The sequence below is a fragment of the Crocodylus siamensis genome, chromosome 8 (assembly GCF_052110815.1).
Source record: "Crocodylus siamensis isolate JL-2025a chromosome 8, ASM5211081v1, whole genome shotgun sequence".
Taxonomy (NCBI): domain Eukaryota; kingdom Metazoa; phylum Chordata; order Crocodylia; family Crocodylidae; genus Crocodylus; species Crocodylus siamensis.
In genome coordinates, this window is record NC_143402.1 from 27,529,042 (window position 1) to 27,545,176 (window position 16,135).

Below are 16,135 nucleotides of genomic sequence, written 5' to 3' on the forward strand. Positions count from 1 at the left end.
CCTCAAGACTGTTGGATGACCTGATAAGATAGGAAAAAAAAATTCTAATGAGCAAAAAGACACTGATTCAAAGAAATAAATATGAAAACAGCAGCTGAAAAACTTGAGGACAAGTGTATAAGAACTCACTAATGAGACAGTTAGCAAGAAATGAAGCATATGTGAGTAAACTTTGCAAATGACAAGTAGAGGTGAACATCTTGACAAAGAGAGATAAGAACTGATATAAGATGGGCGGCATGCAAATATAAATGCAGGGGGCTGAGAGACCTGTTCCTTGTAGAAAACCAAGGGGAACGTGAACAACATACAGTGTCTTTACCTGTCAAGGACAAGCTTCACTAAGGTGGACTGACTGTTAATCAGACCAACTGGTGTACTGTCCAAGGACAATAAACCTTTCTGAGTTTTTGCTACCTAACACAGATCTGGGCTGTTTTTCTGCATCGCCTTTGGAATCTGGAAGACTGCTTGCCGCGCTGGCCTTCCAGAACACACCAACAGTTGCAGCCTGTATATCAAAGAAGTGACAGCAATCAGATACCACCTGAGAAAACACTGCACACACCTCAGAACAACAGGTATGTGCTGAACACACTCCTGGTAGGTGCATTTCTTTCATTTTGGGGAGCTGGCTGACGTAGAGCAGCAGTGTATAAGTGCTTCTGAGAATGGCACAGAGGTGGCATAGACACAACCAAAGATCTTTCTCACACAATGACTAAAACAAGCTATAGAGGCTATAATTTGATCTTCCCTTCATTCCCTACAAACTATGTTCCTGAAGGCAGACAGTAGCTGCTCTCTGACTCTGCATAACATTTGGTATATTAAAGGGACTGGAGGAAACAGTTATCCAGTTACTGTAGGCAGGCCTCCTTTTTATTTTAAGGAAGAAATAACTCCTCTTTAGTCTACCTTAGTGAAGCCTGATTTCCATCCACATGGAAATTACAAATTTAAAATCCTTCCCGCTATAGCAGAAGCTAAGGTGTCTTTGGTGACTTTCCACAATCTTGTAAGTTCTCAAGAGATTTATTTTCTTCTTCTGAAGTCTTGGAAGAATGACATTAATGATGGATTTCAGTATTCTCATCTGTAATGCAGACTCATCAAGAGACTAGAGCTTCATGCTATTGTTTTTCTTTGTTTCACAGCCTAGTGAACTTTCCAAAATATCCAGCTCTCCACAAAATTGGCTCTCTTTTATTCCAACATGTAAAGCGAAACTACTGTATCAAAAGATGAAGGAGGGTGCAATATGTTGTAGTTAATTATTTTTTTAATGTTAAAGAAAGTACTGACTGATCTTTGGGATGAGTCAATTCAACTTCATTTCTCTACTAATATCAAGTTACCTCCCCCTTCCTCATCCAACATGGATGTCGCCCAGATGAGGGCCCACTCTGAAATTTCCATTTAGGAGAGAGGTACTCATCAGTCTTGGGAAAGCAAGGAGGAAACCACATGTACACTTTCAGTCTGGATGCTTGAACTCTGAAAAGCAAGAGAGGCCGACACAGCCAAACAAAATACGGGCTTCTAGAAAGCATCAACAGGAATGCTCACAAATGTTGGGTAATCTGAAGGTCCTTTAACTGTAAAGGGAGGGAATTACATTTCCCCCTTGTTAATGGCCTCAATAACTGCTTTTTGTTCCTCAGCAGGCCAAACAGTTGGTCAAGAGAATATGTGGAAAAAGATGTCAGATGTTACTCTGAAAACTCAGTTTCTGAAGGTAAATTTTTGACAGAAATGGGGTATTACTCCTGAAATAACCTGCTATGTAAATCTAATCCAAACTAGATTTCACCTAGGTTTCCATGCACCTAATGGCCTCTCACATTAGCCATGTAAAGTGAGATTTTGCAGCAAGTCCCCTCAAGAAGCATGCTCTCAAGAAGCATGAGAACCTATAAAATTAGACATCCACTCATACTTATTTGTAAGATATAAGTAAGATATATTTAGACATTTTAGACATTTCTTCTTATCTTTAAGGACAGACCAAGACATTTTCAAGCTTCAGAGGAGCTTTGACAATATTATTATAAGAATAATTTACGAGAAATCTAGAATTTATAAGAGATTTAGATTTATAAAAGATGTGTTGTGTCTTTAAAAGTAAGTTTAAAAGAACATCCTTCTTCAATCCTTGGACAAAACTCAAGAGAACAGAGGACTCTGTGACAGACAAAAAGTATACCAGGGAAACAAAATATATAATAGTGAAGGAACAAATCCTATATATCTGGTTTATGAAAAAAGACTTGCCATTTTATAAATTCCTGTGGGAGACAGCACAGTCCCAGGGAAGGGAATCTGAATCACTTTATCCTATGTATCTTGTTGCTAGATATTCTGACTGCACAAAATGAGGGAACAGAAGCTACAGGAGTATTGCAAAGGGACTCTGATATCTGCTGTGTCTGGAGCTTTGAATGTAAAACATTCTGGAGAATTATTCCCCAGCAGGAGTCCTAAGCCCAGGCTGAGAGGAGAGATATGGTTTGCCAGTGAGGAACACACTGAACAGACTACCTGACATCAAGAGAATAGAGAAGGAAAGGTGAACAAGTGTATAGATTTAACTCTCCTAGAAACTGCAGTAATATATTAAAGCTGCATATCAACATTTCACCACGAATTCATTAGGAGTCTTCCCTTGTTAAAGATGGATTAGAACTGATGCAGTAATAGCAGAAGGGTGAATCTACACGTGCAATTAGCACAGAGCAATAAACTCTGGCACAGTTTGCACTGGAGTCAGTGGCTCCCAGATGCAGCATATACACAGGAGCCTGGGACTCCAGCAGTTAGAGCTGTGGTGGAGCAGCCCCAGGTTGGTCGCAGGTTCAGGGGTCAGCCGTGGGCTCTGGGTCAGGGTGTCAGGGCTGACTGGGGCAAAAGGATGCTACAGTGCAGGGCTAACCAGCAGGCAGCCCCCACATGTAGCACCCTCATGCCCAGCCAGTCCCATTAATGTCAACCCGTGTGTTGAGGCGGCATAAATTTCTCTGCCGTGGGACAGTACTTGTCCTGGACAGTACTATCCTACAGCAGAGTTAATTCACTTACTGTGCCCAAACATCAGCACACATGTAGATGGTGACATTTGACTGTGTAACTAATTAGTCAACTCTGAAGTAAAGCGCATACGTAGATGCACCCCATGTGGAGTTATTACCTGAATTTTTGTGTTCACCCAATCTACCCAAAGTTTATGTCTGGCAGCACAGAAGTAAATGGGCAAACTGTGCCTACGATTTCCCCTTGTAAAATAAGTGCTTTGAACACTGAACTCCACAGTGTCCTTTAAGAACTAACCAATATGGGTGGAGGGGAAACTGGGAGGGGGTTATGCCACAAAATTACGGTTTAAGTGAATTCCAAAAGTAAATTCAAAGTAACATTCAATACCTTACTAAACTAATGCTAAAACAATTCAAATTGGCTTATGGGCAGCAACATATGGGGTCCAAACCATCACACAGCCATAAACACATTTAAAAAATGGTGTACTGAGCTTTCTATAGGATACTAAATTCCATTACTCCTGGGCTTGTTTTATTTACCATGTTGAATAACCATTGGCAGTGGAGGTAAACAGTCCAAAGTCTGAGGGAATACAGAGCAGAGCACCAAATATTAACTACCATATATACTGGCTTTTGATGAATGTTATAAAAACTAAATGCATGCACAACTGTTTCGTGCAATGTCAAAAAACGACATTACAAATGTTTATTGTTTCCATATTACCATTAATCATTAAGAAAAAGTAAGCAAATAGACTTTGTTTGTCAGGTTGGGAAATACAACAAAGGGACAGACTGATTTCAAGATCCTAAAATTAAACCATACAAATATCTTTGAAATATAAAACAGAATGATTCTACATTGCTAGAATACAATGGTTCAATCTTTTCCATGCATGAAATCCACATTTAGGATGCTATATAAGTAATCAAAACTGAAAATACAAAGTTCAAGGCACATTCAGAAAGTATCTAGCCTGACTTATTTAATGATGGACTAAAGTTCAGATTTCACAGATCAAAACACTGCTATTTATACATTTCTTGTTAGTAGCATTTTTTTAATCTCTGCAGAACTTGTATGAGGATGTGTTGAAGTTTAGTCACTCAAAATTTGAAAAAAACAAGAGAAAGAAATCAGAGTGGCGATCAGATACCTTTTTAATAAAGGGCTGACCTCCAAGGAATTCCACAAGGGTATGATGGCAACACTTGAAGATGATTTCACACAGTAAAAAAAAAAAAAAAAAAAAAAAGAAAAAGAACATCTGCATTTATTCGAAGGAGAACCAACACTGAGGAGCTACCATGACCACCACAGCATAAGACAGTCACAAGTGATAGAAGATCAGTCAGGCAGATGTCCGAACCATTGAGCATCAGCACTGGGCCATGCATGTCATCCTTAATGAAGACCAACACATGATCAAGATCTGAACTGAAAAAAGAACAACTTAATATTTACAGGGACCTTCTGGAGTGATTTCAAGAAAAACAAGAAAAATTCACGAGCAGGACTGCAACTTATGATGATATATACTCTCACCATTTGGAATCTAAGACAAAACAGAGGAGCAGGCAGAGGAAACAGACAGTCTCCATCTCCTAAGAAGTTTAAGGTGGTATGGTTATAGCTATGGTTTTGGGACAGTGAAGAGATGATCATGATTTACTACCTTTTGACAAACAAGATCATGGGACGAGCTAGAATGTTGAAAAGGGGGTCCAGATGGTGAGGTGCATCATCAAATATAAAAGAAATCCATACTTTTCTCCAGTTAAAAATAAACTAGAAGCTTTACTAATATGCCAGGGGCCTAGAGTTGTATTATTCAATTTTAGATTGAAGGAAAAAATAACTTAATTGGAATGAGCTGAAAACAAGCTGTGGGCTGTGAAATAGGAGCTTCAATAGCAGGAGCATCCAACAGCAGCAGAAATGCAGAGCAAAAGATAGCATGACTGGCACAACATCAAGACCATTAAAAGGAAGAGGGTCATTAATATCTTTGGAATGAAGAGTTTACAAGGGATCAGATATATTACAATAATCCATGAAGTGGCTCCCTCAGTACTGCCTGACTAGAAATGCTGCTGCCACTACCAGACAGTTGGCTTTAAACTGTGGCTGAAACAGGGATCAAAGAAAAGTGCAAATGCACTAGTAACACCATCCCCTGGATCCGCCCCTAAGAAAGGCCTTCAACGGAGTACTATCCTAATGAACTGCTGTGTTTGTGAACCCATTAAGAACAAATCTATGGAAGCTAAATGGAAAACTTCCATTGCATTCCCACCATTCTACACATCCCAGATTGCAATAACCAAAAGCAATCCAACATGGTTTTAATCTGCTTCCTCATCTAACTGGCATAAGGCAGACAGTGCCAAGCTGAATTAATACCTCTGTGGAAGAAGTTTAATGATTATATATTAGGGTGACTACAGCAGCCAAAGAGTTTCTGAACATGCAAGACAAGAATTTCTGGAAGACTGGTATAATGAAACTGCAGCTACAACGGCCCAAGCACATCTATGTTGATGGCTTATGTTGAAAACCCAAGCAAACTGCTTCTAAGTCAAACTACAAATTTTCTGAACGTCCCTTATGCAGTATGGGCAGATCATTATTTCTAAACATATACACTTTCTTAATTTCTAATTAAATTTGAAATGTGTTAATACAGATTTCATATTTATTTTTGTGTATGTATTTTTAATTAAAATAAAGAAGGAAAATGTCACGTGGGGCAGCTGAAGGGTACCTTTCCTCTTCTGTTTTGTTAGGCGGGGATGCCTGAGTGCCTGGATCACCCTCAAAGAGAAGCCCCTATGCAGCAACTACCTGGAACCTTTATCTGGCTCACAAAGTCTTTTTTTGAGAGGCAGGCAGCTACTCTGCTGCATTAGTTCTATCTGATTCTACAGTCACTCACTCACATATAAAAGATTGTGTTATAAAACTGTTAGTAGACTCCTTTACTCAGAAGCAGTGAAGGAGAAACTCATGGATGGGATGGTTCTTGAAGAAGCTGTGCTGCTGCACTGATAAAGCAGAACAGGGCATTGGTTCAGGCCTTTGCAGTGATACACTGTGATATTTGGGATAAAAAGAAACACAGTCATTCCAGCATTGTGGAAAAGCTCAGCTGGCTTTTGTACAAATCCAGAAGTATGCAACGAAAACTGATCAGGTTTTCAGTTCATCCTACTCATGTTTTCTATGTTAATACATTTTTATCTATCCTACAGTAACATAGGCAACAGCTTAAAATATAAAAAAAATGTAAATGCACACATGTACAATCCTGTTTTTAAAAAGCATTATTGCTTTGTAATTCAAATTCATTACACATTATTTATTATTGAAATCTAGCCCCATATAAGGAACAGGGTTGAAGTTCAGTTATGCCATTTATTAGCACAAAAGATGAGTGAAATCTTGAGTGATATTCACTGCTTCTAGTGAAGTCAACTAAAGTTTTGCCATTGACTTCAATGGGAACTGAATTATAATCCTTCATGTTTTTCTTATATTTGATAACAAAAAGGCTAAACCAGAAAACAAACCTAAAGGGGTTATCTTGAATTTTAAAAGGTCACCATCAAATTTGACCATGAATGGAAATTTTCAGGCCAAAAGGTGACTTATCTTACAGAAATAAGAAAACAGGTGGTGATAATGAAAGTTGTCTTGCAACCTTAACTAAATTGTTCACTATCTCAAACACTGTAATACAATCTATTTTTCTCAAAAAACAGCTATAAATCATCAAAGTTCACATCATTTACTTTCTATAAAATCATTTTTATTACCTTTGAGGTTATGGCTATGAGTCACAGTCTCATCAGTATATATTTTGATTATGTGTGATTTACTCAGGTATAACTGCATTAGTTACAGTGGTTGCCAACATTTGTCTTCAAGTAATTCTTCTAGCAGGAAGAACGATGAGTTTAGTTCATGATTTCATCATTACAGTCTCAATTTTTAGGGCAAGTGAAGGAGTTTGGTTCCACTCAGCTAGCAACACAGATTATGTGCCTGTCATTTATGCACTGTGATCAAAGAGTAGATGTATTTGTATACTTATCTTAAGTAATTGTTTGAAGGAGAAATCAGTCAGGATAAACCTATTTACAGATAATGATGTAAAAGTAAAGCAGGAGATTTATGAAATGTTCCCTGCTTTTAGAATTTACCTGTACCCAAAATCCTGCCACAGTATTTCAGCACTTTGGTAAAAGACTACCAACTCATCAATAGTTAAGTACAATAACAAAACAATAATTTGCAAACTTTTTGCTGCTTTAAGTCTATCAAAACAAAAATTCTCAGGTAAGGCTATAGAATTCTGTCTGAAGTCAAAGTAATAATGTAGGGGGAACTGCATGATAGCACAGAGTCAAACCAGACTTTTGTGTTATCAGAAATATTGCTTGGACGTGAGTCCATATTCAGTTTTGAACATTAATGCTTCCTGAGTGATTTCCTGCTGTGTGTTTTATAATAAATAGAAAAAACATCAAAACTGCAAATTTGTTATTTAAATGGTTGAGCATTTGCCACATAATTGAAGTACTATGCAGTGTAAGTATCTAATTACAGACTTCCTTCTTTAAACAATTTTTTATTTATACACAGGAAATAAATTTTTTAGGGTCTAAGTGGCTGGGTGGATTATTTCACGGTCCATTTGAAGATCTAAATTAAAATTCAGGTAACAGTGGAAAAAGGTGATTATCATTTTTAGGATCATCTGCTCTTAAAGTGTTAAGTCAGGGGTTGTCAACTGGGGGTACGCATACCTCTCAGGGCTTGCTTGGAAAGGTGCTAGGAGGTATGTGCAGGTGGGTGGGGAGGGAGTGCCACCACCTACCACCCCATGCCATTGCAGGGAGCAGGGTGGGGCAAGGGCAGTGGCTCCCCTCTGCGGGCTGCATAGGTGCCAGCCAGACCCGGAGGTTGGGGGGTGGGGAAGCTTGCAAGTGGCCACCACCACCATCCTGCGCAAGCCCTCTCCCCCTGTGTGCAGCCACCACCACCAGAAAGCGTACAACTCCTTAAAAAGGTTGAAAATCCCTGTGTTAAACAATGAAACAATGGCTATGATCTCTTTTTACTTCATCACTATAAAAGGCCTCAAACTGACAAGCCCTTAGAATAGAATTTAGGAAAGATTTTTTTTAGTTCCAATGTGAGCAACAAGTTTGACTGTTTCAGTCTATACCAAATGTTAACAGTTCAGTCATAAACCCTTGTAAATAGAAAATTTTAATGGAAACACCGGAAGGCCCTCTTTGGACAGGTCAGTTCTTAATATAATTTTTTAAAATTAAAAGCCTTAATGCAGAAATAGTCAATATAAGCAATAAAATTCTGAGAAGATTTCATTTCCTTTATGAAGTCATTATGGATGAAAACCTCCAGTAATCTCATTATTGGAACTAAATTCTACAACTACAAAAAGAAAATTGTTAACTTTATGTGCTGTATATAATATATTGGCCTCAGCAGTTTGTCCTTTAAAGGAACAAACTTAAAAGAAGCATCAGCTAAGATTCAGATGACACCAGAAGAAATAAAACGAACAGGACAAACAAAAACTGAAAAAAACAACTTTATCGCAGGATTTCATTGGATAAAGTTGGAAGAGACCAACAAAACCATAAACCCAACAATGATTCAGTCTTCCAGTCTCCAATAAATCCATAAGATGACTGGTAAACTAACCATCTCTGGCAGTAATAACCCTAGTATAAGTTTAGAGCTTTGGGCAGGCTGCCTCTTAAACCACTAACAACTGCATGGTATTTGGGAGAGAATAATTAGCACCACTGTCAGTGCCAATTAACCCATGCCAGCCAGCCTGCTCAAGCAGCTATACACTGGATGCATCTACATGTGCCATTAAACCAATGTGATAAACTCTGATGGAGTTTGCACCAGAGTTTATCACGGTGCCTTAATGGCACATGTGGATGCTTAAACTGCTGCAGTCTAGGGTACACGTGCAGATGCTGCACCTGGGAATACAGCAATTTGAACTGGGGCAGAGCAGCCCCAGGTTGCCTGGGGGCTCAGGCACTGGGTGGCAGAGGGGCTGGCTAGAGCATGAGGGTGCTAAAGTGCAGGGCTGGACAGCAGGTGGCCCCTTCATTTTTTCACCCCTGTGTGCCAGCCAGCCCTGGTTACCATCTACATATGCACCTTGGTGCATTAAGTAACTGCACTGTAAGATAGTACTGTTCCTGACAGTGATACCTTATGATGCAGTTAATTAATCTACTGCACTCTGATACTGGTACATGTGTATATGGCCAGGGTCGGCAACATTTTTGAGTGCCAAAAACACCTAAAACCTTGACTTGTAAGATGTTGGTATGCCAGGGCCAGATGGTAGGAGAGCTATGAGGGGCTCGATCCTTGTTCTGGCAGCACAGCCCTGGCCCCTTCCCTGCCATCTGCTCCAAAGTGCACATGCCAAGCAAAAAGCCTTTGTGTGCCAAGCTCTGGCACCCATGCTGGGGGTTGCCTACCCCTGGTATATGGTGATGCTTTATTGTGGAGCTAATTAATCAACTCTACAGTAAATTTAGATGCACCCAATACTACCAATTTAGAAGGTAATCTGCCTGGACCAGCACAGCATGCTTGTGGATACTGTTACTGGGGCTAGGAAGGTTACTACATAGGTAAGTAAAGTGAAGCAAATGTAACCAGCAATACCTCACTTGATCTATGGCAGGAGTTCCACCCTGGCTTTACTTAAAAATGGTTAGGGTATGCAATGGCATTTATACCACCCAACTTCTTGGTATTGATGGTGAGTTTCCATTTGTGAAGGAGAATAACTGCAGACTGTACTACCTAAATGTATCATTAGCAAAACAGAATCTGTATACCCTAATGATACTCCCTCTCTTTGCCAACTGTGGATATTGTGCCCCTGGGAGGAAAGAATTTTAAGTACCTTGCCTCATCATAATTATCCCATCCTATCCAGATTCTCTGATGCCAGGGACCCTGACCACTGGACTAACATGAATCCTCTGCAAAAAAGAAGCCAGAACTCTACATCTCTAACTTTAAAAGATGAGATATTGGGAGCAGCTTTACATAAGAAATGATGCAATAAAACAACAACAAATATATCCAGGAGCTTTGTAGTTTACTATTAAAACCTCCTAGTATAGGAAGTCAAAGAACTGAATATTTTCACTAGACTGTTTTAAGGAAATAATCAAGCAGGATATATAACTACACTATTAAGACAAAACCCTATACTAGTACTATTCATTTCAATGGTAGTAGTGAAATTAGACATGAGAACAAGATTTGATCCTGTGTTAAGCGCTGAAAAGCTAAAAAATACAGTTGTATCTATTTCTACTATGCTATATCTTGTTAGTCAAATGGGATATAACAACATGTGATTCTGACTATAACTGACTGTGATAACTATAACTGCACAATCTGCGTTCCCCAGTGACTCATTTAGAAATAAGGTACAATATATCTCTTACAGTTAAAGTCATCATAGCAAGAGTATAAATAAATAATACTGGCATATGAGCTTTACTACAATAGTTTTAAATACAAATAGCCCCCAGTACTGATCATGGGCTAGGGACAGAAGTTACACATAAACTGGTTTAAGTGATCAGAAACCAGTTTAAACCTGTAACAAAACAGAAGTTCAGTGCACATAACAAAATGGCTGAAACTGCTTTAAGATAAACCTGGCTGAATGTAGTATCAGACTTAACTGATTTAGGTCAAACCAGTTTATGAAACTTCTGAGCCAGACCTCTTCCTGGTTTAAGTTAACTCACAGTCCCCCAGTATCCCAGGATGCTTTTCAGCCCTGGGCTGGGTTGTACTGTCTGCTCCAGAGAAGCAGGGCTGGCCCCGCCCTTTTGCTCCCCAGCCAAAGCACTATCACTGCTCTGGCTGGCTGAGAAGGGGGTGCAGGTGGGAAATCCTGCCTCGGACTTCAGCCCCTACTAGTCTTTTCCCTACTCAGGGGTAGAGGGAATGGCCAGACCCCGGGCTGGCAACTTGCATCGAAGTGGGTGAAGAGAGGGGGGATTAATTGCTCTTCCCTCCCCTTTCCCATTGGCATGGAACCCCAGCTACGGTCTGCCTGGCAGGGGTGCAACAGCCCCTGCCAGGCTTTTGCCCCCTGCTCACCACTCAGGTGGCAGGAGCAAGCCTGTCAGGGACTGCTGTGCCTCTGCCAGGCTGACTGCTGCTGGGATACTATGGTGGTGAGAGAGGGGAGGGAGGGGGGATTAAACCCCCTTTCCCCCCACTTTGCCTCAGGGGCCCGGCCTGGGCCAAGCCCTCGCCCCTCAAGTAGAGAGGAAAAGTCTGGCAAGGGCTGCTGTGCCCCTGCCAGGAAGATCCCAGCTGGGGTCCAGTGGTGTAGAGGGGGCGGGGGGAGAGGGGGATTAAGGCACACCCAATTGTACTCAAAGGCCTGCCCGGGCCTGGCTGCACCCCTCTCCCACCTCCGCTTGAGCAGGGAGGGGAGAAGAGCCTAGAGGACTTCTCTCCCAGCTGCTCTCCAACCTTCTGCCACTGCCAAAGGGAAGGAAGGGCTTGCTTTAGTGCCTCCTAGCTTCTAGACTGAGCCAGTATAGGCATGTGGCTTCATTTCCAGAATCAAAAGTGAGGGTCTATTCACTTGCTTCTCAGTTCAATCTCCACAGTTTAGACTAACCTGCAAAGATTGAATTGATTCAGGCTTGGGCTTTTTGAATGTCTGTACTTAGCCATGAAATATATGAAATACTAATACATGATACTAGAATATCATGAGGGCAAGCAGCACCATTTTTCTCACCCACTGACGGAGACGAGCTAATATAGATGGATTTGGTCAGGCAGGAATGTTATAATTGTGTAATTAAAGAACAACTCAAAATGATATTTTAACAATATGTTTTCACAGTTGATGCCAGCAATGGAAAAAAGATCAGCACAATACAGGTAACGCTCTACTTACAGGTGCCTTTCATGCACGTCATGGTTGAAGAACACAACTCAATGACATAAACTACTGGCTGTCCAGGTTCCACTGGTGGCACAGTTAAAACAGAAATCTATCAAACAGAATGAGAAGAACAGAAAATTCTGAATATAAATCTAGACTAGGAAGCAACATGATTTGTTTTTCATTGTTTTGCATGTAAATTGGTATAATTTATCATTCCACTGCTAATAAATTATTTAAAATTACCTAGAAGTGCCTTGATCTTCAAGCACCAAAAAAACACATGCTATTTTAAACAAATATTGCAAGTATTGCTTTAATGCCTACACACTAGAGTCTTGCCTACATAACACTATCTTAATATGCACTTGCAAAGTAGTCAAAATTAATGCTGTTATGGACTATCAAATTTCAAAATGTCTTGGAATTAGAGAAAATAAGATGGTTTAATTTGAGTTCCACAAATCATTTCTAAGAAATTCAGACCCGAGTAGGTACATGGTCATAAAAAGAGCTGTTACAGACTACAGAATAAATATTCAGTCTATCAACCCCATAAATATGTATTTGCCAAACAGACTAAAACTCCTGAGAACCAGTTATTGTCAATTCCCATACATACACACAGCAGATTTATTTATTTTTATGAGCTGCTTTAAGGATTCATAAAAAAGTCTGTGTTAAAGTAGAGTAACAAGAAGGAAGAGACAACCTGCAATATCAAGACAACTCAAGAGTTCAGGTAAAAAGTAACTGTAGACAGTAAATATTACTGCCACACAGCTTTACTTTCCAGTTTCCTAATGAAACTATTTTTAGAAACATATCTATGGGACTTAACCTGAAAACTCTACTCATGTGAGCAGTCAATGGTTAGTAAGATCTGCAATGTCATGACATCAAGTTTAATCATCCAGGATAAATATAACTGTTTTTAGAAGAATGGCTCTTGAACTTTTTCTGCCCAGAAATACCATTTTCCCCCAACCTGATACAAAGAATACACTCCTTTTGAAATCATACCCTGTGATGTGGCAAGAGACTGGTAAGTAGTTTTTTGGTTCTGGACAGAAAGGTGTTGAGAACAGGAGGGACTGGGGAAGCCAAATGTATGGTGGAGTTGACACTTGGTTGGTGGCTGCTGGCTGCAAGACCATTGGTTGGGAAGAGGAAAGGTCGGGGTGCGCAAGTATTTCGGCTGGAGGGTTGCTTAACGACTTTTGGTGAGCTGTCGAGGACCACAAGGGTATCTCCGCCCCTTTACAGGTGCCCCAACTTCTTATCTTCATCTTGGGACCAGAAGTCCCACCCCCTAACCCCTGACCTTTGCTAATTGAAGTCCCTCCCCTTGCCCCTGGAAGTATTCCTTTGGAGGGGGAAAGGGGGTTGCCATATTCAAACCAGAAAAAAACCAAATGATATATATAAAAACAACATCTACTATAACATATTTTGATTTTCTTTCAAAAAATATTTTTGTCCTGATTTATGTGTATTTGCATAGTGTATAGAGGTGATTGCATAATAGTTCAAAATAAAGTCTTATCTTTGTACATTGTGTGTGGGGGGTGTAAGGCATGGTTGAGGGGTGGGCATGGGGTGTGTGTTGGATTTGTGTGTGCACGTGGGATTTGTGGAGTGAGTGAGTGGATGTGAGGTTTGTGTGGGGAGGATCTGCGGAGGGAGTGTGGGTATGGGAGTGTGTGTGGGTGGATGTGGAGTTTGTGAAGGCTGTGTGTAGGTGTGTGCAGGACCCCCCCCACACACACACAAACATCCTCCCCCATAGCGCACAGCCCCTACTGCTGGTGGCAGCAGCAGGTGGCAGGCCCTCAGCGCACTCATGGCCCACAGCTAGCAGAGCCCCCTGGTGACACACAGATCTGGCTGAGTCCCAGAAGCTGCATATGACGGCACAGAACTGGCCTGACCTGGCCCACTGGTGCATACTTTCAGGACAAATTGGGCTGGCTCCATGCCAGCCCATGGGGCTCCTGGCACTGCAAACGGGAGCTGCATGCCATTGGGCCAGGCCAGGCTGGCTTCATGCCTCTAGATGGGGCTTCCAGCAGTCCAGTGGGGAGCCACATGTGGAGGCACAGAGCCAGCTTGGCTCAATTGCACGAAACTTCCTGCGGTTCCCAATCCACGCACTTTCAGGCAGGGCAGATTCCACTGGAGTGCTGGAAGCCGCATATGGAGTCATGGAGCTGGTTCAGCCTGGTCTGATAGTGCACAGCTCCACATACTGGCATAGAACAAGCCTGGTTTGAAGGCATGTGCCTTTGGGGAAGACCAGGCTAGCTCCATGCCACCCACTGTCTACAAATCCTGAGACTCAGCTGGAGCCATGCGTCACCAGGGGTCTCTGCCTTCTGTGGGCCACGCATCACCCCGAGGGCCAACTGCCTGCTCCTCTCCCCACGCACCAGCTGTCCAGCTGCAAGCCACTGCACTTGGTGTCTCCTCACAGGGCTCCTAACTGGAGTGCTCAGAGCCCCATGGAGGTGGAGGTACAGAGCTTGCCTGGTTGGATGGCACACAATCTCTGAAAGCCCTGTGCCTTCTGCCGGCTCTCACGGGCTAGTAATAACTGTTTTTTGGAAGGGTCCCATGGGCCAGATAGAGGAGATGGAGTATGCTTCATGCTTACCCAGGGGGTGGATAGCATCACATAATTTAGTGTTTTTAGTGGCAACTGATCACTAAAATTGTTAACAATCATCTCCTGGTTGCTGGCCAGGCTGACAATGTGGCTTCAGCAGCTATGGCATAGGAGGTTAAGGGGTGGTGAAGTTACCTCCTTGGCTACTGACGTAACAGCGGTCATGGTCAGAAGCTCCACAGTCTGGGTCTGGCTCACAAAGAGCCCCATGTTCCCCCTGTGGCCCACAGGGCTAAATGAATGATACCTCTGTTTAAAAGTATCTTTAACACAGAGAGGAGGATTGTTTAGTCCCTACTGAAATTCAGTCTTTGACCATGGGACTGTTACAAAGGTATCAATTAGTGAACAACACACAGCACACACACAAAAAAATCAGCTCCTATTACTAGCTTATTTTTCATTTTGACTGATTTTAATTGACTATAAAAGGGGAGAAGGTGATTCAGAAATTGATCAAAAGAAGTAGCTAACTAGAAAACTTGATTCAAGTAGAAACAAATATAAAAGTTAATTCTTAATGAACTGAAATAGTTAATTGTGGTTACATACAGCTTTTTAAAGAGATAACTAAATACAGACTTGATATTTACCTGCTGGTCTGACTGTGTCTTTAGAACTGATTGATCTGTAATGAGCACTGCTCTGGAAATCTGCCTACAAATAAATAAAGCAATTAAGGTACTTCACAAAACAGAAAAAAGTAACTGTTTACATTCAGGCCTTGTGGAAATCATAATTTAATTACAATTTTACTAATATGTAAAATGATTTACATGTGCTTATGACACCACATTATTAATTAATTACATGTTTTGCATGTCCCTGAAATAGTCCCACTTCTACAAATGTTAACTACTTTCAATGACCAAAATCAAAGCATTTGTCTAAGTAAAAGTTCCAGGTCCAGGGTGTTTTCCTCTAAAATTGTTAGAATGTTTTTAAGATTACAAAATAATTAGACATCTATTTTTTATGAATAACTGCCTATATCACCAACTTATTAAATATGCAGTCAACAGGAAAGAATCTTGAGAAATAGACAGCCTGTTAATTTTACAAACATATAATGAATTACCATAAAGAGCTACATGGCTTTGATAAATAATATTTAAAGCTAGAAAACTGTATAAGTCATTGCAACTTAATACATTCTTTGTAGCATTTGTGGGAACCTCCTGACTCCTTTGCTCCTTGTCACCCTGTTTAGTAACAAGAAAGGAAACAAAAGCCATGAAGAGAATAAAGCAAAAATGGTACAAGAATACTATTATCCTTAGAGAATACTTTGAGCATCAGGAAGTGGCTCTCATAATGCTGTAGACAGAAAATGGTAACAAAATCACTAGCCCTACAAGTAGAAGTTTTCCATTGGCTGCTTGAGTCCCATAAAGGTGTGACCCAAGCCCAAAAACCCTCAACAGGAGGAACCA

The 16,135-nt window shown here is 40.9% G+C and overlaps 1 protein-coding gene across 2 annotated transcripts in view; it reads right to left on the reverse strand.

Annotated features, from left to right (window-relative positions):
* CHM (CHM Rab escort protein) overlaps window positions 1-16,135 on the reverse strand; it is a 145,815-nt gene that overhangs the window by 12,857 nt on the left and 116,823 nt on the right. For both annotated transcript variants that reach the window (XM_090059407.1, XM_090059406.1), the window contains 2 exons: window positions 15,296-15,359; window positions 12,050-12,146 (listed from right to left, as the gene is read on the reverse strand). In XM_090059407.1, coding sequence (XP_089915533.1) covers window positions 12,050-12,146; window positions 15,296-15,359 — 161 coding nt within the window. The remainder of the gene's footprint in view (window positions 1-12,049; window positions 12,147-15,295; window positions 15,360-16,135) is intronic.